Here is a 23,321-nt window from a genome sequence, read left to right on the forward strand (position 1 = left end):
ACCAAGAGAGAATGGGGATAGGAGAACACAAGAGAAAAGAAGGACTGTTTGAGCCTGGCAGCTTAAGGAAGGCCCTAAATCATTATGTCAGAAGCAGGAAAAGAAAAATCAGTGAAGGAAGAAGGTTGGAATGGTCTTGGTTTTTGAAATCATCAGGAAACAAATCAAAGACATAGGCTGTGAATAGTTTAATTAATAAAATAACATCATTAATTATAACTAGTAATAAGCCTATATGTGCTTAGGACCATTAAATAACTTTGTTCCTTTATATAGCACAGTGGCTTAAGGGTTGTAGTTTATAGCATTATAGATTGATAAAAGGCCATAAAAAGGCCATAAAAATTTATTTGCATTAACAGTAACATTTGAAAGGCCTTACAGCCTCTGGACTTACACTTATGTTTGTAGTGGGAATCAACAGCAAAGCCGTTAGCAAGTGTTCCAATGTTTTAGTTTTGGCTGTCTAAACAAACTGGCATGTACATGCCCTAGCTGAAATCTGCAATGGGATTCACAAGATCCTCAGGTGAAGGTAAATGCTGATGAAAAACAAACTTCTCATAGAAAAGATTATTCTGGCAGGTGAGAGTATTTGTAAGTTGCAAGACAAATTTAGTAACCCAGATTCATGCCTCCTTATTTAATGTGGCTTCTAAGGTTTTCTGAGCATTATAGCTATGGCTGTTTTATAGAGTTGATTCACTGAGAAGGATCAGAGAAGCAGAAAACTAAAAATTCACAATAGCTTGTATTTAACACAATATTTGTTTAACTAAAAACCCTTTTGAAGATTCACCTTTAGATAAAAATGATGTTTCTGCAAAGCAGCTTCAAAGACCCTGCTCCACTGCATGTTGTTTCTGCAGTTACAGGAAAGAGGAGGATCCTGGTTCATGTGGTCAGAAGCCCCAGGAGCAAAGGAAAGGAGACAATGGGAGGGCAAGAGCACTCTGCTCTTGGACTGTCCTTTGTTATGTCTTAAAATCTCATGAATGCACATTCCCACTGCTCCAGATTTCCAATACAAAGAAGGGACAGCACTGACTTCAGATCAAGAGAAATAATGCACATCATTAAGAAAAAGAAAAAGAAAGGAATAAAGGGTTGTAGGACTCAGACAGAATTCAAAAGGAGGCTCACTGCAAGCTGCGGGTGTGTGGTTGCCCTAATTAAGCTATAAAAGCAATACTAGTAAAATTTCACACTTGCAAACCTACTTTTGTGGTAATTAGTGCATAGCTCCACTAATTTGAAATATATCTTGAGCCAAAATCATCCTGATGAGTGTTCCTGTGTACATTCTGTCAGAAAAGATTGTCATATATGGATTTGTATTTCAGCTTTTGTGCCTCCCCAAAGACATTCAATATGTTGAGCTGAACTAAAAATACTTTGATCTGGGTTATAAAGACTTTGAATGAAAATAGCTGAAAACACTCAAGATTTTACCAGTCCAGTATTAAACCTAACCAAGCCTTCTATGTCAGCATGTTTGCTTGAAGCTTCCTAGATAAGGAATGGAAAATAGCAGAGAACTCTGGAGGTTCTTGTGCCTCTGCAGGGTGAGAAGTGGGCCTCCATTGCAACAGCAACCCATGGTCAAATGAGACAAGAAAAGGCCTTTGGCCATCAGAGTTTTTGTTATGGCTCTGTTGTGGCTTACCAATGACATCAGGGAGGAGTGTGCTAACAAGAGAATTGTGTTCCTCGTTTCAGGTTCCTCAAGATGAATGGAGTGGCTACACTCCGCGAGGAAAAGATGACGAGATTCCCTGCCGCCGGATGCGCAGCGGCAGTTACATCAAAGCCATGGGCGACGATGACAGCGGAGACTCGGACACAAGCCCCAAGCCATCTCCAAAGATTGCTGCACGGAGAGAGAGTTATCTCAAGGCCACCCAGCCATCCCTTACCGAGCTCACCACCCTCAAGTAAGTCCAGGTTCTGCTCTATCACCTACAGCTCTCCATTAAGACATACATTTTCTATGTTTGCTTCTTCTCTTTATATTTTCTGTGTTTCCTATGTTTGTTTCTTCTCTTATTTCTAACTACCAGTTCAGGAACGTATTTGAACCAGTGCGTTCCATCATGCTTATTTTTGCATGTTTTTTTCCTTAACAAGAGTAAATCTGGGAGTGTATTTCAGTGTTATTCTGAAAAGGAACCAGCGCTATGAATTTGCAAAGTATTTTAACCTGTTAGTGTTAAGTGAGCATCCAGGTATGTACAGAAGGTACTCTCTTTGAATGCTTTGTTAAAATACAGCTTGGGCCTGCAAAAGCTTTGTGTAACTGTGTATTTATACATACTCAACATTTGAAATTAGACCTTAGATAGTCTTTGCAACTCCAGAGAGAACCTGACATTTAATTAAAAAGAGCAAGGACTATCTGAAAGTAGACAAACCCATGTTTTCCACTCAGAATTGCACTGTATTTTGTAGAGAACCAAAATCAGATTTTTAAAATTGTTTGTGAAAACTTTAGCCAAAAGGAATAATGAGTTTTTGGAGTTTTTTAAATGTCACTATTTGTTTTTCCTTTATTTGGGCCTTTTAAAAAAGTCACCCAAATTGTCAGGAAAATTGCACTAATGGACAATTTTATATTACCATTTTATTTTAATTGATTCTAAAATAGAAAGGTCCCTTAAAGCAACAAAATTAATTATATCCATAAAAGAAAACAGTGTGGATTTAAAATCAACAATTGTTTCTGTCTTTTTTAAAATTCTTAGCTATAATAGTGAATCATAGTTCACTGGACCAAAAATAACCCAATCTTAGTATAACTTGCCTAAGGCTGTGGGTTTAAAATGGGGGGGGGGAAATAAAAGGATCTCTATCTCTTCTAGTATCCATGATCAGTGACAAAAGACTCCTTCTGCATTTCCCTGATTAATTTCTTCTCCTTCCTTGTCCTCCTTTACCCCATTTTTTTCCAGAGACCTTATCTGAGAAGCAGATTTTAGAGAAAACTGTTTGATCCTTGTTAAGAATGTCATGCTTTGACATCAGTGATGAATAGGCCAGCAGAAAAAAGCAAGCTTACTGCAGCTCCCCATAACAGCCTGCCTGAATTTGTCTCAAGGGAAGCCTGGGATTGCTTCTTCTCTGTCTTTCTATTAGTGACCAAAGGAGAAAGCAATCTCATTTTCTGCAGGGATTTTCATAATCTAGCTGGTTTTGCTCAAGGGATCCAGTGATTCCTTTCATCATCCAGAGGACTTTACCACATCCCTTCCTGAGCCAAAACTCCTCCTGTGAAATCAGTTCCTGCAACCTCTGCAAGGTGAACATGAATGTTACTTACCACCACAAACCCCAGCCAGCCAGGCTCCATGCATGGACACACTTTCAGGCTCAGAGCTTATTCTTTTTGAGTTTTTAGAAGCATGCTTTCCAGAGTTCCATAGTATATGTGAAGCTCAATGCATCACATTAAGTGTATTTGCTCTTGGTCATTTCTGTTCTCTGTAGATACAAGATTTGCAAAAAAAAGATAGATTTAGGAAAAATCGGAAGTCCTGCATGTCACTGTTCACCCATGGAGGATGTCAGACCAGAGGTGCTAGGCAGCAGAAGCTTTTAGCTTTCAAGTCATTGTAATTCAGCAAAATCCTTGTATAAATACTTAATTTCCCATGTTTTTTAATTGCTTCCTATTTGGGAAAGCTTTTAGGAATGTGCCAAATTTTAATCTGCACTCTGTAAAATTCACATAAGTTAAGGAGCTGTGCAGGAATATGATGTAAATCATGGGGCAGAAGAAGGAAGGGAAAATGGTAAATGGCAGTAAAACAAAAAAGAGGAGAAAGCATGGAATAACTTTTCTTTTTCAATGGCTTTTCAGCATAAATTGGGATGAAATAGAATTATTTCTTTTAATCTATGCTCATATTTTAAAGAAATATATCTTCCTGAGAAACCTTTCACTTTCAGAGACAATTTGTATAATACATAATTATGCAGAGCTTTCATTGCTTTCTGCTGAACATGATAATTTCTGGGGGTTTTATGAGAAACAGCTGAGTGCTTGCTCTGGGAATTGAAGTCTTCTGTTAAGCTAGGTCTTTGTTTGCAGACGTCTTCATACTTTCTTAATAGTGTGACTTGACCTTCACAATGACATTAGTTTTTCATCCCATGGCTACCCTGATTACCCCAAGAGTTGTGTCAGAGTTTTGCAGGTGTGTTAGACAGAGACCAAACTAGGGCCCCTAACTCACTGAATATAGGTCATCAAGCAATTGTGTGATGTGTGATAACAAGTTATTTCCTTGGCTTGCTGTTGACTTGAGTTCAATTTGCACCTGAATAAGAGCTTTGTGGAAATGAGCCAAAGCCTCCTCTAGGCAGCAGGCAGCCTTTTACTGTCACTAGTGGACCTCCTAGTTGACCTCAAAGGGTATTATTAACACCCTAAAGCTGAGTGGTATTTCACTCCTTCAATTATGGGTTTTTTCTGTCCATGAAGAACAAAGCACGCTGTGAAATCAGTGTTTCTACAGGAGTAATTGTCAGGGATCTTCCTGATGCATTTCTTTCTGCTACTCCCTTTCTCAGTTTGCTGTATTCAGTCTCTAGTTGGCTGCACTTTCATCTCTGACAGAGCAAACAACTTAAAAACATGTTCCCTTTTGCTTTCCCTGTTCTTTCTGAAGTGATTTTTTCATCTTTTGGGACTTTTCCTCTCTGACTCCTTTAAGTCTAATATTGGTCTCACAACCCACGCTGTTCCTCCCACCTACCTACCTACCATTGCTCATGCGCCTACTCTTCTAAGAAAGTATTTTCATTATTACCAGTGTTGCTTTTTATATAAGGAATAACCTTTGAACAGCACAACTGTGTCATATCTCCTTTACATAATACAAATTTATTTTCCTGGTTTTGCTGAGGATTTTTCCCTGCCATACTGTACAATCTCCCTCCTACCATTTTCCTCCATTGCCATGGTTTCCATGTGGTTACAGCACATGTGTCAAATGCTGTGGTACCATTCTGGATAAAGCACAGCTTGCTGTGAGTTTGAAATACACACCTCCGCTGCTGCATTCTCATTATCCTATCAGGAAGTAAGCTGATTTTTTTTTTCTCTGTCTTTGCTGACAGTATGCTCTTGGTGTTTTAAGATTTCACAGTCTAGATAAACTGATTCAGCTGGAAAAAAAGGTGGTATTTTCTTGCCATTCCTAACAAGTGGCAAAAGTTTATCTTTCACTTGTAGGCAGATTGAAAATGGACTGGTTAGCAAACTTCCAAAGAAGGTGCAGGTGGCAGATAACTGACAATTCTGTTACAGCTGAGCTTGATTCAGGACATAATCCCTCACTACTTATATGTACCTTGCTTATGTTTAGCATGGTTTTTTGTTGGGATAAAAAGTACACAATTACATTGCTGTCTTTATGCCAACCTGTCACCTCCAGCTTCCAGTAACTCTTAAATCCATTGGGCAACTGTAATCAAGTTTGCTAGAGAGACTGAAATCCGAAAGATATGAAGTTCCAGAAAGCTTTATCAAGATCTGTAGCTGGATAAGGCAAAGAAGGACCTGCAGCCATCACTTCTGTTCTTTTGAAGGGCTATGGGCAAGGTAGCTGGTGGATCAGCACAAGGAATAATATAGCAGCATTTTCCCAGCCTAAAAAATAAGGAATGTGAAAGGGACTGCAAAACTCTGTTGAGGGCAAGAAAGCTGAGAGATGGATCCTGTCACCACAGATTTTCTACTTCATTTTCCCCCCTTCCTCTTCTCCACTGCAGGCATTCTCACTGCTTAGAACACAGATTCAAATTATGCTTCTTAACTCATTATTGCTGCTATTGTGGGGACTCCATCCATTTGAATCTTTTATTTGAGGGGTTTTGTTTGTTTGTTTGTTTGTTTGTTTGTTTGTTTGTTTGTTTGTTTGTTTGTTTGGAGGGGGGTTTTGTAACATATTTACCAAACTTAACAGTAATTTATTTGTAGACATGGATTTTGGGTTAAATACAGTTGCAGAATTTTTCTTTTGAACTCATATTTGATCACATAAATTTTTTTCTGAGACAAGTTGTACTCTGTGATCACTAGTGAATTGAAAATTTTAATGATCTTGATATTTTGTAGATGCATTTGTAGAACTTATGTAAAAAGGATAGAAGGAAGAACAGAAATGAGGTTTTTTTTTCTTAGCAAATCTATATTTTCAAGGCATTTTACTAGGCATGTGATGTTTTTCAAGTCAGCTGTGATTAAGAGAAACTTATGAACACCAAAACCCCTTCTTAATGCACACTAAGTTTCACCACTGATGATGAAGAGAGTATGAGAGCATACAATCATTAGACTCTTCTCCTTTTTATCCCATGGTAAAGAATTTTTCTATATAAATTCCATCATAGCTGCATCTGTTCCTAGAATTTACTTCACAGATGACTTAAAATACAATTCTTACCTTTAAAGTTTATCAGAGACATTCCAAAAAAATCTCAAAATAGGGGCATGTTATTTGTTTACACCTACATTTTTATTTTTATGTGTTAATACAAATAGTGTAAGTACTTTCTACTTGTATGTTTATGGGTGGGAATCTGGAGACAGAATTGTTTTGAAAACCAAATCACAATGAATTATCAAGCTCAATTAAGTGGTGTAATCTGTTAGCAAGCTTAGTAGCAGTGACAAGAGCAAGGAGAAAGAGAGAGATCTGATTTATACATCCTGAACTCAAACTTTCACATCACCTCCTTGAGAACTGATCAAGTGAGTTCCTGGAGGACAAACCACCAAGCTGGAATCCACCTGCATTACTAACCAAATCTTGACAGAGTTGCAGCACCAGCTCTGCTAGGATGGCTTCGAAGGAAAATCAAACAACTCCATTGTTACTTAGTATAAGGCATACTTCAAGACAGGAAATCCCCTGGTCCTCCTAAAAGTGATCCTTGGGAAGTGTCTGCACTGAGGGAAATTACAAGGGATGCATGGATAATTTTAGCCTGAAACAGTGCCCAGGCTGTTCTGTCATTTGAGCTGATGTCCTTACACTACACTTCACCATACGGCACATCATAAATCCCTCGGTATGAAAACCATCCCAGCCCTGGGAAGGAGTGCCTATTTACTTTGAGGTGTTTGTATAATACTGTAATATACTCCAGAATATCCAGGGGGGGAGAAAGTGTCATATAATCAAAAGCACACTTCCTTTTTCTTTTTCTTTTTCTTTTTCTTTTTCTTTTTCTTTTTCTTTTTCTTTTTCTTTTTCTTTTTCTTTTTCTTTTTCTTTTTCTTTTTCTTTTTCTTTTTCTTTTTCTTTTTCTTTCTTTTCTTTTTTTTTTTTAATAAGGTGATGTCCTCATTCTGCTAAAGTGATCTGATCCAGATCTCAGGCAGGGGGAAGGGAGAGGTGGTGCAATACCACATTTTCATTACGGTGAATATTTTTAGACACATGCAGGGAAGGTTGTTAATTTTCTTTCTTGCTGAATGACTTCCAATTAGGGAACAATGACTTTGCTAATTAGTACAAAAGGAATAAGTCTGATTAATCTTTTACTAGTGTTTTACAGTATGTTTTCAGTACAGTTGGTGTAATTGTTTCATGTTGCAGTCTCTTTCATTTTTATCAAACCTGTAGCTAGTAAAGGAATTGTTTCCATGTTCCTTGAGGCGTGTTTTGTTTCTTTTTCTTGAATAGGGATTTTCTTTTAATTTTGCATTAAAGAGACAGAAGCATCTCCATGTGCTTTGGACATGCAGCCTAAGGAACATAAGTATTCTGGAAGTATTACTGGCCTAGGTAGTAACTTTCCCAGCACACATTCACTGATGAGTGATTGTGGATTATATTAATTTGATAATATTATTCACTGATGCATGATTATTGATTACTGATGTTATTAACTTTTTATTCATACTATTCTAATCCCTTCTCTCTCCAACTAGGCAGAAGCTGTTGGACATATTTCTCACTTCAAGCTTGTGTGTCAAGTATGATTAAGTTCAGTGAATAATTTATAAATCAGAAAAAAAATTTTAAAGGCAAGACAATGAAAAATATATTTATTTTGAGGCAGTAGGTGGACATACTTCAGGAGCCAATGGTTTTCTTATGGCAGCTGACATCTGTTTTGTGTATATGATATTTAAGGAGAAGAGGATATTGATTTATTGGAGGAACTTGGAACTTGGAGCTTTTAATGAACAGTTGGTAGTGATGGATTTATAAAACACGTTCAGTCAGTTATGGGCATGAGAGATATCTTGAGCTCCATGGCAGCTTGCCTTCAGGATTTTGTGTCCCCTGTACACAGAGGTATGGATGCCTTTACATGCCTACATTTCACTGCCCAGGACATGAGTAGGATGAACACTCTTCCTCTCTACTTCTGTGGTGATCCCCACCAGTTTATCTTGCAATGAAACAGATTCCCTAGATATCACAGTCTCACTGGGAGCAGTCATTGCTTATCACATTGTAAAGCCTAACTTTCTATTAGTCCACACCTAGCTACATACAGTCTGTTAGGTCAGTATTACCATAGTTGCATAAATAATGTTTCTTGTTTCTCTGAGATGAGAAGTGAAAATTTTGTTGTAATCTGTGGTGTATTCTATTGTTATTGTCCCACTTGTACTTTTACCTTTTCTTGCTGAAATTTGAGGCAATCATACTGGTACGATAAACTTGCAAAAGAGTATCCATAGAATCATAGAATGGTTTGGGTTAGATGGGACTTTAAAGATCATCTATTTCCATGTACAGGGACACCTTTCACTAGACCAGGCTGCTCAAGGCCCTGTTCAACCAGGCCTTAAACACTTCCAGGAATGTGGCTTCCACAACCTCTTCCCATGTCTCACCACAGGCACAGTTAAGAATTTCTTCCTAATATCCAATCTCATCTCTAAACTTGCTTTTCTTTTTTCAATTTGATGCCATTCCCCTTTGTCCTACCACTACATGCTCTGGTAAAAAGTCCCTCTCCAGCTCTCTTGTAGGCCCCTTTAGGTACTGAAAGGCTGCAATAAGGTCGCCCCAGAGCACTCTCTTCTCCAGGCATAAACATTCGCTAAAAAAAGGAAAAGCCTATAATTTTCTAGCCAAAATGTGATTTTTTTAAAATATTATAGAAAAAAATTTGGAAGTCAGTAATCTGTTAAAGAAAAGCAGCAACCTCATTTAGATGATTGTCTTACTTGCAGACATGAAAATCCTTGTCCTGTGTGTAGTCATCTGTTCCAGTTTTACACAAGATTTAGCTTTATATGGAACATAGCCACAGATGAAAGTTAGGAATTCCAACATCCTAGCTTCACAATTAAATCCTAGAAACATTTATGCATTTTATAGCAAATGGTGTTGATGAATGCAAAGTAACACTGTTGTCTCTTAAGAAGCAAAGCCTGTCATTGCACTTTGTATATCAAATGGGCATTTCTAGGGCTTGTGTTAAGAAAAACAATTATAATTAGTGAACCAAAATGTGTTTTTCAGCCATCTCTTTCAGTGTATAGTCTTTACAGAGCCAACATGCATGTTTGTCTGCAAATGTGTTTGGTCTTCTTTATTTTTAGCCCTACTTCTTCCCACATACTTAAAATTCTGCCTCAGAAAGGGAGTTAATAATGTCCAGTGGAGGCAGGGAAAAAAAAGACTGTGTATGCCAAGGCTTACACAGCCTATATGTTATGAACATTTTCCTAGCAATAATGATAGTTAAGCGTGGGAGTTGATTGCCAAAATAAATCACTTCACTGGGCATTTTCAAGAAAAGGGTAAAAAATGTCTGTCAGAACAAATTTAGGTATTGCCGATCCTGCTTTAGGGTGGAAGGAGGGGCCAAATGACCTCTTGAAGACCCCTCCAGACCTATCTTTTTTGATTCTCTGTCTGTATGTCTCAGGCTGTTGAATATACCCGCTGTCACTGTTCTTACTTCTTTTCCTTAACTTATTTTTTCAATGTAAAAATAAAACTCTCATCAGAACCAAATTATTCCTGAAGGCCTGCTGCTGAAAAGCAAATATAGCTATCCCACCCACAGCAGGGCTGTGCAATTCTTTCATGTTCTTTAAATGTTATTTCATTGCTAGCGTTTTGAAATCATGTTCCCACCGCTGCCAGCCATACCATGCTTGACCCTTGGTATGTGATCTTGTACTCTCTGCTTTAGTTTGCTGAGGGGAGCTCAGCTGATGTATTGAACCTGCCATGCAGAAAATGCACAGGCATAAAAAGAGATGTGCTTTTGCAAAAAAAAAAATCAGTCTGGAGTCTCTGATGTTCTACATAGCAAGACAAGCAAACAGGCAACAATAATTAAGTTAATTATTCATAATAATTTTCTATTCTGATCAGCCAGAAGTGCAATCATTTTTCACTGTGAAATGGTGGAGCTCTTTCAGATTAAAAATAGAAAAAGTTAAAATAGTGTTGCTTTAGTTTTAATGTGAAAGTACAAGACAGTGTTTTTGCTGACATGCTTTGGGACCTTCTGCTAATCTGCATCATATTAGGGTGAGAGAAAGAGAGATTAAGATGAAAACTTGTTCTGCTCTTACAAATAAAAGATACTATTGCCATCTAAGTCATGTTGATACCCAGTAATTTGTTTCTTTGATTTTCCTGTGCTTGCATTGCTATTAAGATAGAGCAACTTTTAGCTCAATTTAGTCATTTTCTGCTGGCTTGGGTGCAGGGAAGAGTGGAAGCATGGGGCAGCAAAGAAAGTGTATGGCCCCTGTAATAGGTGCAGCATCAAATACCACTCTTCTCCCTGTGACATATGTGAATGAAAGTTCATCTGAAGAGACCTGACTTTTTAAAATCTCCTCTCCTCCTAAAGAAGGTATAAATCTTCTTAGAAGTGTGGAAATGAGGGAAAATCCTTAAAGGCTTTTTTACATTGTGCTGGCTTTCTTACTCATTGTACACCACAAGGGCAGAGAACCACCATACAATCCCTGTTTAATTTGCTGGTGTGGGAAAAAAAAATGTTGAAAGCACCTTTGAAGGAACTGCTGAGTCCTTGTGAGAGATTTCTGTGGTTCCATCTGCAGCTGAGCTGCACAGCAATTTCCGATTCCCCTCCAGAAGAGCTGTGCTACCAAGCAGCCTGCACCCCAGCTGCCCAGCAGCTTCGCCTCCAGCAAGCCCAGAGCCTGCAGAAGGCACTGACTGGTTTTGTCATCCCCAAATGCCAGCAGCCACATCCACAGCACCCAAATCCCCCTCTTTCTTCAAGTGGTGTTGGGCTGGCAGACATATTTGAGCTGTGTCTGTGCAGCTCTGCACTTTGACAGTGATGTATCATGCTGAAGGCAATCTCAGGAAATTTCAGGACTAGTATGTAAATTTTTTCTTGTGTTACATATGACAATTGCAATAGCAAATCTGTGCTAAGCCTTTATTACTCCATGCTTGAAAGGAAACCTTGAGAAGCTACTTTTGGGAGGTAGTCCTCCTTCAGTTAGCCCTAAAAATGCTCACAGTTATTTATTACTTTAAAAGAAATAACTTGGTTTTGAACTTTGCATAAATCTCAAAAATAAATATAAGTACATAATGCAGAAGACTTGGAAACGCTCTGGGTGAAATGCTGTCTATGTCATCAACTGAATTGTAGCTTCATCACATAATAGTTATGTTTGTAGAAGTGATAAATTTATATTGATAAAAGACAAGATTTTAAGGGAAGACAATTTCTATTTTGAATAGGTATTTTCTTCTCTATTCTAGTGGGTGTAACCAACATGTCATTAAACCATCTTCATGAAGTTGAAATCAAAAAATGTTAGAAATCTGAGAAATGCTGGCAATGCCTTGTCAATAAGGTCCAATCTAAATCTCTAGCCAAGGATTCCAGCCTTGTGCAGGATCTGTTGGACTCATGTCAGCCATGTGGCTGCAGGAGCTGTGAGACAACAGGGCTTTGGCAGAGATGTGTTGCTGAGACTTGTTTGAAATTCTGGTGAGTCAGGCTGTTCCACTGCAGTTGTTCAGTCATTTGCTGTTGGGTAGGATGTCATTTCTGGCACAGGTAACTCTCTGCCTATTGCTTCCTGTTCTCCACCACTTCCCTGCCCCCTACAAAAAGATCGTTTGACTTAGGGCGCAAATTAATTGTTGTTTACTGGTGATGAACAAGTTTTAATTGAGAGGGAGTGGATGATGCCTTATTCATAAATAAGATGTTAGACTGGCTGGAATGAATGTCAGCACTCTGTCACTATTTCTATTGTTCCTTTTCTTTTCTCTCTCTATTTTTTTTTTTTTTTAGTAAGTGATTCCTTAATATTCTTATAAACCTCAGTACTCAGCTAAGTGTCCTTTCTCCATTAAAAGAGACAAGATTTGCATGAAGAATAGCACAATAACAGTCACTGTCCCTTCACTCAGTAAACTAATGTACTATCAACTATTTCTATATTTCTACCTCCCCACTGCTTATTTTATTTCCTTTTATTATGAGTTTCACACTTTGAAAATAAACAGTACATAGCAGCTTCTTCTGCTTTCATTTATTATAACCCTGATCCTTACACATCTTTCTGCTAGAATTTCATCAGTGGTCATTTCATTATTTTTTTTTCATTAGTGCAATTAACATCATTCTTATCAGTCTTTCACAGTTCTTATCCTGTCCTTTCTAGTCTTGACTAGAGCCAGTCTGTTGTTAGCACTCCTGGATCCCTCTCTTTGCATCCCTTCTCCCTGGGGAGGTGTCCAGCTTGGGTTGAAAACAGCTCTGTCTTCCTTCAGTTTTGGTGCTCCATTGCTGCCACCATACACATGGTGGGCAGCTGCACTCAGTCACGCTTCAAGCTGCCTGTCCAGGTTTAGAGCAAATTTGGGGAAGAATCCCCCAAAGGAGCTCCGGTGGGAAAAGCAGATCCAATCGGCCCCTCCCCCCTACTGGTCCGGGAGGGAAAAATACCTCCTTGGAGAAAGGTGGAAAAAACCTGTTTATTAAACAATAAAACCAAAACAATATCAAACAATGAGACCCCTTGCCGCTCTAAAAGAGATGACAAACTGAGAAAACCCCGGGTTGCAGCTCAGCTCACTCAGTCTCTGATCAGTTCCTCTGGTGCTGGAATTGTTGCAGGCCAGGCCCGGCCCGGTAGGCCACAGCTGCAGCTGCCGGTGCTCTCCTGGGTGTTCAGTCCAGAGCAGGTTTCAAGGGGTCCAAAGAAAAGGGAAAAAACACAGTCCAGGGAACTTCTCTGCCTCAGCTAGCTAAACTAACTAAAAGCAAAGGAGAGCTCTGTCCTGTTGTCTGTTCATCCACAGACAACACAGTCCAGGAGCAGGAATGTGGAGGAGGAGTGCAGTGTCTGAAAACAAACTGCACGCTTCTTCTCTCCCCCCCTTCACTCTCTGGAACACTCTTAAAGGTGCAAAACTTATTATTCAACATAAACAGAATGAGACGATTGGGGATAAAAGCATCAAATAGTCAGCCCAGAACACTGTCTTTGGAGTGATTTCCTCAGCACCTGGGTTTACTCCCTGCTCCATTTGTCCAGCCGGAAGTGGCTGCAGTGGCTCAGGATCACAGCAGCTGAGGTGCCCTTGTCGCTGGCCAGCAGTCAGGTGGCGCTTGCACACTGATCCCTGTGCAAACACACGTGAGCGCCGAGGAGCCTTTATCCTATCAGCTCTAATTGTTCCTTCTCCAGAGAAGCTAATCAGATTCCTTATATCTCTGTGATGATGTGGTATCCGTCTGAGTGCTTTGCCTCTGGCACAATATGGACAAGCCCTCATTTGCTACTGAAATTGCCTGTTATGACTATATTTCTTCCCCTGTTCTCGGAATCAGTATGTCCATATAATGGTAGTTTGTTATTTAATGTAACTAGTTTCCCCAAGGGCAACAGCCCAAAGAATAATAAAATAATCCATTTGAAGTTCATGCAAACAATGAATCACCTGAACAGCTGTCTCTTTAAAAACAGGGCTGTAGTTTGATGCTGATGTTGTAGAGATTCTTCTTCTTTTGAATATATTCCCAGATTATGTATTTTATTTTATGTAAGTAAACCAGGTACAAAATAGAGAATAGTAAATAATACAGATTATTTACTTTTAAGGAGTATGTTTAAAGAAGAGGATGAAATAAAATTGACTTGTAAAGTAAAACTTAGAACTCTGAATTAAATTTTTTGAGATTTATTTGCAAGCCTCTTTTGCAACATTTTCAACCATCAATTTTTTTAAAAATCTAAAGCCTTGCCATAATATTTCTATTTCCAGAGATGAAAAGTAAAATTAATCTTGTTTAGTAGCCAGACAGAGGTAAAAGTTTACTTCTGGCTTGAATCTTACAGTTTCTATTGTGCTGTCCTATATATCATAGTTACTCCCTTGATGCTTCTCTGATGGGCAGCACTGCAGCCAGCCAGTGTGGGAAGGTTAGATGTGATCCAGGTTAGATCTGAGATGAATGTAAATCTCTTGCCCTTCTCCTGGGGTTACCCACTGCCCCCAGTAAAGGCCTGAGATATCCATTGGGATGGCTTCATTCTCCATGGGGAGCTATGCGCCATTCATGAAATAAACACTAGTTTTTCTCCCCAAGGCATGAGACTTTATAGGAATAAGTCACATTAAAATGCTTGTTGACTCTCTCTGACAGCCCATGGGAATTCTATGCAGTTGGGATCTGGGTCCTCAATGCTGGATTCTGCAGTGGGTTGTTTACAAGTCTCAAGTGTAGCATTTAAAATCTGATCTATGGAGGATTTTTTCTCCCCTGGACAAAGTTGATAAGAGGCTTTAAATGTCTCCCTCCTACCCAACACAATGGGATGGTAACTTCTGCCATGAATTAATCAAGCTGCTTGTTAAAAAAACATTATCTTGCCACTCTTCTTCCAAGTCCTTTTGAATTCAGACAAATTTAACTGCTTTCTCTTCCATAAAAATGATACACTAAGGTTAATTACAGTTCAGGAGCACTCTAAGGTATGATTTTGCTGCGTGGTGTTTCTCAGGTCGAAAAGGAGCCGGAGGGGTGCACCTGGAACGAGAGCTTGAATTGTTCCCCTCGGGAAGGGGCGGATCAGCTGAGCAATTAAAATGAAGGACAGAAATTGCAAGGCTCTCAGGTGTCGTGCCCCTTTCTGTGCCAGAGGGAGCAGAGAGGTGGGAGCGTGTGGTCCCCACACGGCATGCTGTGCCTCTATGGCAGGAGGCTGTGCCCTCGGGAGCAGGGCCGAGGACATCCCGCTGCTGCTGCTGTTCCCTGCCTGGCCCCTTTCCAGGCACAGCCATCCGTGTGCCTCCAGCTCTGGGCAAAAGGGGGTGATGGCACTCGCCTCCTGTATGTGGGGTTGTCACGAGGATTGATTCAGCACAGTGAGTGCAACAATTGCAGAACCTGCTAATGAGGCTGGAGAGATGGTAGGCAGTCAATGTTGGTCATTGTCCCCTTGCTCTTGGCTCCTGTTTGTTTTGTGCTCCTGTAGAGAGGCTTGTGGCAGCATTTCCTAGGGCTCACTGAGATGTCTGGGAAGAGCCCCACCATACTGTGTGAGACCTGAGGCACAGCGTGGGGAGAAGGACTGAAATCATCCTCATGCTTCCCTGCCAGAGGGAAAACTGCTGGCAAGACCCCACCAAGGAGTAAAAGGGTCAGTTCTTGTAGTTCCTCCTCAGCTGTGCTTCCCTTCTCTCCTTCCACCTGCTGCACATCTTGAGGAATTATTCCCTTAGTTTAGCTGCTGTGAACTTATGTTTTCAGGCTAGCATCCTCCAGCTCCCTCCCTGCTGGGTAATCCATGGTGCCTCTGTGTACACACCCTTTGCCATGAGAAAGCCCAGAGGGGAGCAAACTACTCCCAGCAGTGACAATAAGTAATGTTGCTTTTTGCTGTGTCTGTTGAACTTCATAGGTCTGATCTTTTCCTGACTTGACAGACCTCCCATCTCTTACCACCATGCAGCCCACAGCCACTGCTGACATGTCCTAGAGGTGGCTCGGGTACTCTCACAGGGGGCATGCTGCCCTTCAGCTGCCTGTACATCTCCTCTTCCCTCCATGACCTGCCCACACACACTAACACATAGCTTCCCACTCACTTCTCTATAAATTTTCTTTGTATTTGTTGCACTTCACACTATAGCAGAAGGGAATCTTAAAATGCCTTTTTTCTTTTTCTTTTCTTTTTTTTTTTTTTTTCCATAGGGAAGGCCTTTAGAGCTAGGAAAAGATATTTTAGTACTTTTCAGAGCCTGAGCTGCCATGGTGTGTGCTACAAGAAAAGCAAGCACATCACACACTGAAAATCACAGTCTGGTTGAGTGGAGAGGGTTCCCACTGTATGTTCTGTGCACGACTATTCCTGGAAAACCTGTGAATTTTCTGAGGAAAAACCATTTGGAAGGCTGTGGGAAAGATTTGTCTCTGACATACTGTCTCCTGACTTCCCTTCTTTGAAGAGGGTAGACAGAAGCACCAATGGTTCTACACTGATGACAGCCTAATTATCTAACAAGAGGCAGGCACAGTAAAACCCAAAGGGCTAGGGGAGGAGTGGTTTTCTACTTACATCCCGAACTCTTAGTGTACTCAAAACTAGATTCTCCATGAGCTTTCCGCAGTCTTTTTATGAAAAAGCTTTTTCTGCTTAGTTTAAGCTTGGCTTTTTCCTCTTCAGAAAGACAGAACTGGGCCTGCTAACTTAGCAGAATTTGTCTAAATTGAGGAAAAAATGTGACTCAGACTTTTCCATTGACAGCCCTCTAGCAAAACTCTTAAGATTTGACCTGCTAAACATCTAGCAATTGCCTATCTCATTAACTACTTTCTTTTCAGATAAAAGCAACTTTTTAATTTTACTTAGCATTTTCCTGTTGCTGAATATCTTCTTATCAGTGAATAGTGAATAGCTCTACACACAAAACCCTGCTTCACACATCCAAATTGCTTCCTTCCTGCTATAAATGGATGTTTAGCATAGTAATCTGGAGTGAAAGGCACAAGATTAGCAATGCAGCCACTGAGAGTGTGTTATTGTGTTGGGCTTTTCTTTGGTTTCTACTTTCAAATAGCTTTATTCCTAAAGAATATGGAAGTTACATTTTTAGCAAGTTGCTGGTTTTTGTACAGAAGGAAAATACCTTTTTCACCCCAGTACTGACCTGCCCTTTCCAGTCACCAAGAAAAATACTTTGAATCACAAAAGGCACATAAAAAATCTTTCAATCCTACAATTTTTGTTAATGATATGCTGAATGCTATGAAATTAAGTTGCCCTATGAATCCTAATTAATTGAAAATCAAGTCCACAATTCATCCGAGCTATGAAAATCAGACTATATTCCTAAGGAGACATGCAGATTCTTTTTCTGTTTCTTGAGCCCTTGAACTCTGTGTTTTTGTGCTTTCTTTTCAACTGTGAAACCTCGATATTTTTCTTCTTTAACTGGAAAGGTTTTGCAAGCCTCATGAGATGAGCTTTAAGAAAAACATAACGAATTGCAGAAGCATAATAAATAGCAGTCATTGGCAGCTCTAGATCATTCCTCCCTCTAGTGGCTGGCTGGCTCCAGTGACAGTAAATGTAGCTCTATTAACATCTCAGGAAATTATTCCTTTAGTTTAGCTGCTGTGAACTTATTTTTTCAGGCTAGCATCCTCCAGCTCCCCTCCTGCTGGGTAATCCATGGTGCCTCTGTGTACACATTCGTGACTGTGTTATTTGACCAGACTTTCAGTTTTTCAAGGTCACCTCTACAGTATTTTCAAGCTTTTCCAATCCCTTCTGTACATTTTATTATATGATTCCCAGTAGCAGTCAGGTAAAAAAGGTTGACCCAGTTCTGTTGCATTTCTGTGGTCCAACACGTTGATTTATCACAGCCAATCTCTGATGTATACTAAATTGAAAAAGTGATGAATTTGAAGCAGCTTAGCTTGATGCAACACTGTGTTTAGACAGTAAGCAGGAGACCAGCACTTCCTTCTTCCATCTCCTCGGATGTGTCAGTGCATGCCCAGAACAACAGCAGGCAGCTCAGGTGTGCTCATGTCATTAACAACCGACCCATCTCTTCCTGGATAATTCCAGAAAATATAAAGCTGCTGCAGAGTTGAAATGCTCAACCTAATTTTGCTTAGCTTCAAGCCCCAGATATATGTTTAGTTGGAGGGGCAGAATTCAATGTGTTGACAAATCGGCCCTTAACTGACACATCACAAGAGAAACCAGAGTCCCAGGACACTGAGCAGCCTTTCAAAGGTCCCATCCCACCTGCACACGAAGACATACATCAAAAGTATGATTTTGAACATCATATTTTGATGACGTTCAAACATCATCACACAGATCTCTGCCCTAGTGATCCTGACAATATGAAATGGATTCATGTTATCATAATGTTGTTGTTTTCCAAATCAAGGTGACAGAGCAGTAAAAATACCTGCTGGATATACAACAGCCATTTGAGGAATAGGTCATCTGAGGGAGAGGGTACTTACTCATGTAACAAAATTAAATTATGTAAGTTCAGTGCAAAATTCTGTCTCTCCTCATAAGAGTTGTGAGGCTTTAGGAAGTAATACAGGTTTCATTACAATTTATTTTAAATTGACATTTTAGGTATTAAACTTTTAGGTTACTGAATAGGTTACTGAAGTTTTATTAGGCTGGAGAGCTTTTCAAGCAGTTGTGTCGTACCTCAGAAAAACCATTGACTTGAAATGATATCATATCCATACCAATCACCATCCATAGTCTATAATGGTTTAAAATAAAAATAAAAAAGAAAATAAACCTATTCTCAAGCATCTTTTGACCATCACTCCAAACATTCTTCAGTGTTGATTAACCAGTTATTCTGCTTTATATACAATATCAGTCTCTGGGGCTGAAGTTGTTCAATATATCAGTCTCTGGGGCTATTTCAGTTGTTCTGTGACATTAGCTTCCAGTAATACAATAAAAATTTGGTGCTGCTATTCCTTTCCATCAAAGAGGCTCAGTTATGTTTGCTGACTTTAGTTCATCATCACAAAGCCACCTACAGCCACAGAGGTGCTGTAGGGAAGTACTAACACATGCAGTATATTTTCTGAGACTAAGGGGTTTATATGACTTCTCCTCCAGGTCACACAGCAAATTTGAGTCCACACTGAAATCTGAACCCATGAACAACCATCAATTGCCAGTAGTTTTAAATGTCAGCAGATGATATTTATTCAGAAAAATTTAGAGGAGTTTTTGGAGGCTGTTTTTTTTTTGTTGTGTTGGGGGCTTTTTCTATAATGGTGTTTTAATCAAAAGCATAGATATCCAAGTATTTTCATCTTCTGAGCAGGACCAAAGGCCATCTGCAGCTTCACCATGTATATTATGTTCTATTATGGTATATTATGAAAAGAAGAGGGGTTGTTCTCTTAACTCCTTCACCAAGTGTTTGTTTGTTTTGTGGTTTAGATGGGATACAGAGAACACTAGAAATCAGTAAGGAACTAGCTTTATCCCCTTCGATGCAAGCACAGACATTTGCGCTTTTTTTTTTTTCCATTGGAAAAGAGTAGTGTACCCAATTCAGCAAACCAAATATTTTCGTTCCAAGTATGGAAATAAAATTCAAAAAAAATATTTGGAAATACTTAAGAATGCCTGCTGTTACAGGTCAAGAAGCTATCTGAATCCCTCAGGAGTTGAGGCTTCCTTCCTTTAAAATGAGCTGCACAACCCTTCTGGAGTTCCACAGCCCTGAAGGGCATCCACTCTTTGGAATTACTTTTTACATTCTCATTGCCTCCATCTGAATCATTGTGCTTGACACTGACAGTGTGATGAATGACATGACAACTGGTTGTCTGTTTCTTTACTAACAGACCCAAATAAAGATTTCAGAGTATTTCTGGTTCAGGGGAATAAAAAAATACCTATTTTAAAGAACTGCAAAAAAAAAAAAAAGATCCCCTTCAGTGCCAAGCAGGATTTTGCATTATTATGAAGATTTCTTAAGTAATTTTTTTCTTTGGTTCTCTCATGCTCAAAAATTAAATTAGTTCTATTTATCAGGGTTTATTCTGTACAAGTTTGGCTCAACAACAGCCTATAACACAGAAAGTATATGTTGGGTTTTTTTATAAGGAGACAAAAAAGTCTAAAATGTGTGTTAAGCATTATTTCACATTTTTTCAACAAACTTCCATTCATCAGAAGATTTTTATAATGGATATTGACTTCAGACTTTGACCTTGAGATATTTAGTGCTTTGGCCATGTTTATAAGAGCACTGGCACAATTTGCCCAGACCACTGTGTGTATATATATATATATACCTGAAATAACAGGTTGTCACCTCATGTTGTATCTCAGTACAGCAAACAGGTCATTTTTTAATTACTACAGAACAAAACTGGAAAGACTTTGTAATAGAAAGAGATAAGATTAAAATATATGTGGATAACTGAGGGTTTGGAATTAGCTGGGCTTGTTTTGAGGAATTTCTTTTGATGTAAAAGCATCTGAAGGGAAAGTGATTGCTTCTTCTTCTCCTCTGAGGAATAGCTTTCATAAAGTTACATGGAGAGAAATTGTCCCTCCTCCTGGGGTATTGCTTTTGCTTTGTAAGCTCAGTGAGAAAAGCAAAAATCCCCCAGAGCAGCAGACTGCTGCGCAAATTATCAGTGAAGAATTTTCCAGAAACCCTACTGCATACCATCGTTTTCTTCTCTTACTTGCAATCCAGACATTACTTTAAATAAAAACATGGGTTAAAAGTTACTATTTCTAGCTTCTTTTGTATGACAGGAGAAATTGCAGGGTTTTATCTTAGTCAGTTTCCCCAAAAATCTTTGCTTTTTTTTTTATCAGGAAGAGACAGCTGCAAGTCACATCTGAGCTCCAACCTGTACTTATCCAGACACACCTCGAGAAAATGCTGTAGGGTTTTCCAGGAGCTCATTGCTCTGTCTCATCACACCCCCAACCCCTGTGCCTCAGGAGTAGCTGGATCCTATTTCAAGTCACCATCTTCCAGGTGTCTGCAGGGAAACAAAATGTACCAAGCAAGAAGCACTTGCTTATAAAAGAAGAAAATGCAAGCTTCTCTTCAGGTATTTTAAACTGCTTGGTGTTCTTCAAACACTAAACAGCTAAAATGGAGAATACTGAAGTAGCCACTTAGTAAGAGGGCACACATGATCTTTCAAAATGACTCGATCAGGAGGGAATAGGAGAGAAAATCCATGGTCACCACCAGTACATATTAAACTCACAGCATTTGGTGGGTAGCATGCTTTGCCTTGTGTTGAATCTTGCTGCCTCAACTTTTCATGTGGACAAAGGGCTGTTACTCAGAGAAGTAAGAAGGTGAGCTCACCCCCTTAGCTGAGTTGGAATTAGGATTATTCCCTTCTCCCTGGCAGAGCTACTAGCCTGCTCTCCTCATTGCTTTAAAATGTGCTTGCTTTTCAGTTTCTCCAGTAGCTTGGCTTGTGTTGCACATCTGTACAGATGGTATTGAATCTGCTGCTTTTGCTTTTTTTTGTTTCTCTTTACTAGGTGGCCAAAAGTTTTGAAATGGCAGAATACTGAATAGGAAGTGAAAAATTGCTGCATATGTAAAACACATTTTTTTGGAAAATGCAGGTGGCTGTTTATGTATGTGAAGGTTTTGGAGTAATGTTGTTGACTTGCAAAACTAAGATATTTCCCTAATCTCACTGGGAGCTGTTTATGCAGATCTAATCTGGATGTTTGAGAATGTCTTTCTGAAGGAGGTGACTCAAATGCAGATACATGACAGGGCTTGCAGGCACATGGCCATGCAGTGTGTGGGTGATCACTGCCTGGTTTCAAGTCCAGGAGGACCTGTGGAATTGAAGACACTGAAAGCTCAAAATGCATTGCAAGTTTTCAGAAAAAAATAGCTCTTTAAATAAATACTGCAGTGACATTCAACAGAGTAAATACTTTCTTACTATTTACCTAGAAAAAAAATTATTTGTAGATAAATACTGCCCAATATTGTAACTTGGAGTAGCACAGGAGGGCCTCTCAGTTACGGGAAGTCTGCCCAGAAGATGCTTTTTAGTGAGCTGGAGCTCCATCCTCCCACTCCCAGGAGCAAGCCAGAGCTCCTGCATGAATCCTGGTGCTAAGCAGGCAGAGCTGGTTGTGCTGCCAGCTCAGCACACAGCCAGGTGACATTCCTGAAAAGTAGCTGCTTTCCCCTTGTGGTTTGGCAGAGAGCTGTAACTCTTTGGTGTTCCCACTGGCAGAATTAATCAAACTCTTAACATGTGAATGGGGGAGACCTGAACATTTAGCTAAGCAGGTGAGGTCTGAGCTTGTGGAGACGGTGGTTTTACGAGGACTGCAACAGGGAATATCTTCTTTATATTCTGTAGGCCTTCAGTACCTAAAAGGAGGCTACAAGAGAGATGGAGAGGAACTTTGTACCAGGGCACGTAGTGATAGTACAAGGGGGAATGCTCAAATTCCTAAAAGAAGAATTTATCTGAGCAGACTGAAGATGACTTTTAAGTTTCATTAGTGAGGAGAGGTGGCACTGAAGTAACCAAGAATGGAAAGTGATGTGGAATCAGATAGATAAGCCTGGCCTTGATGAGGAGAACTGAAGGAGTGGCTTCTGCAGTAAGGAGGGTATAACTTTAGTGCTGGCAAAGAGTTTATCAAAGCAGTGTTGGAGCTTCATTCTCACCCCAGCAAGGTCCAAAGGGCTCCAGGCAAGGCTGTGAGTATGGCTGACCTGCTCAGGCCCTCAGGCAGTCTGCGGTCTCAGTCCTTTATATCTGATGCAAGGCAAGATCTTTTTCAGCTTGGGTAAATATATTTCTCACTAGTGCCCATTCTAAAGAGAGTTGAGCTGAAAAAGGCAAGAGCTTTTGTCATGCATTTGGTCTAGACTCAGACCTAGATCAAATTGCCTCCAGCAAGGACCTCCAAAAACCCCTTTGGACATGTACCCAGTAAGATTGGCAATGGGGCACATTAAGGCCTACAGCTTTCCTCAAAGGGACTTCTGAGAGAAGTATTCTTAAACTGTCTGCTCTTGACAGTGTTACATCTTACCCTACTTCTGGTGACAAGATATGGTGGATTTGTTTTCTAGTGTAAACAAAAAATGGTTTTGCACAGAAGCAGCTTACCCTGGCATCGCTGGATTGAGCTGGTTCATCTGGGTGGAACTATTTCTACCTTTCAGAATCTTTTTTCACTCTCTGGGATGGAAGAGTGCTCACAACATTCCCACGCACACACACGCACATGGCAATCAGAACCAGCATGCAGACCAGATTTCTGATTAAAGAGAATTGTATAATGTCTGTCT

At 39.8% G+C, this 23,321-nt stretch overlaps 1 protein-coding gene across 8 annotated transcripts in view; it reads left to right on the plus strand.

Moving 5' to 3' along the window:
- The window catches only part of DLGAP1 (DLG associated protein 1), a 407,137-nt gene that overhangs the window by 281,746 nt on the left and 102,070 nt on the right, over positions 1 to 23,321 (plus strand). For all 8 annotated transcript variants that reach the window (XM_058041385.1, XM_058041393.1, XM_058041401.1 and 5 more), the window contains one exon: positions 1,720 to 1,934. In XM_058041385.1, the coding sequence (XP_057897368.1) occupies positions 1,720 to 1,934 (215 nt within the window). The remainder of the gene's footprint in view (positions 1 to 1,719; positions 1,935 to 23,321) is intronic.

The sequence above is a fragment of the Melospiza georgiana genome, chromosome 1 (genome assembly GCF_028018845.1).
Source record: "Melospiza georgiana isolate bMelGeo1 chromosome 1, bMelGeo1.pri, whole genome shotgun sequence".
NCBI classification, from domain to species: domain Eukaryota; kingdom Metazoa; phylum Chordata; class Aves; order Passeriformes; family Passerellidae; genus Melospiza; species Melospiza georgiana.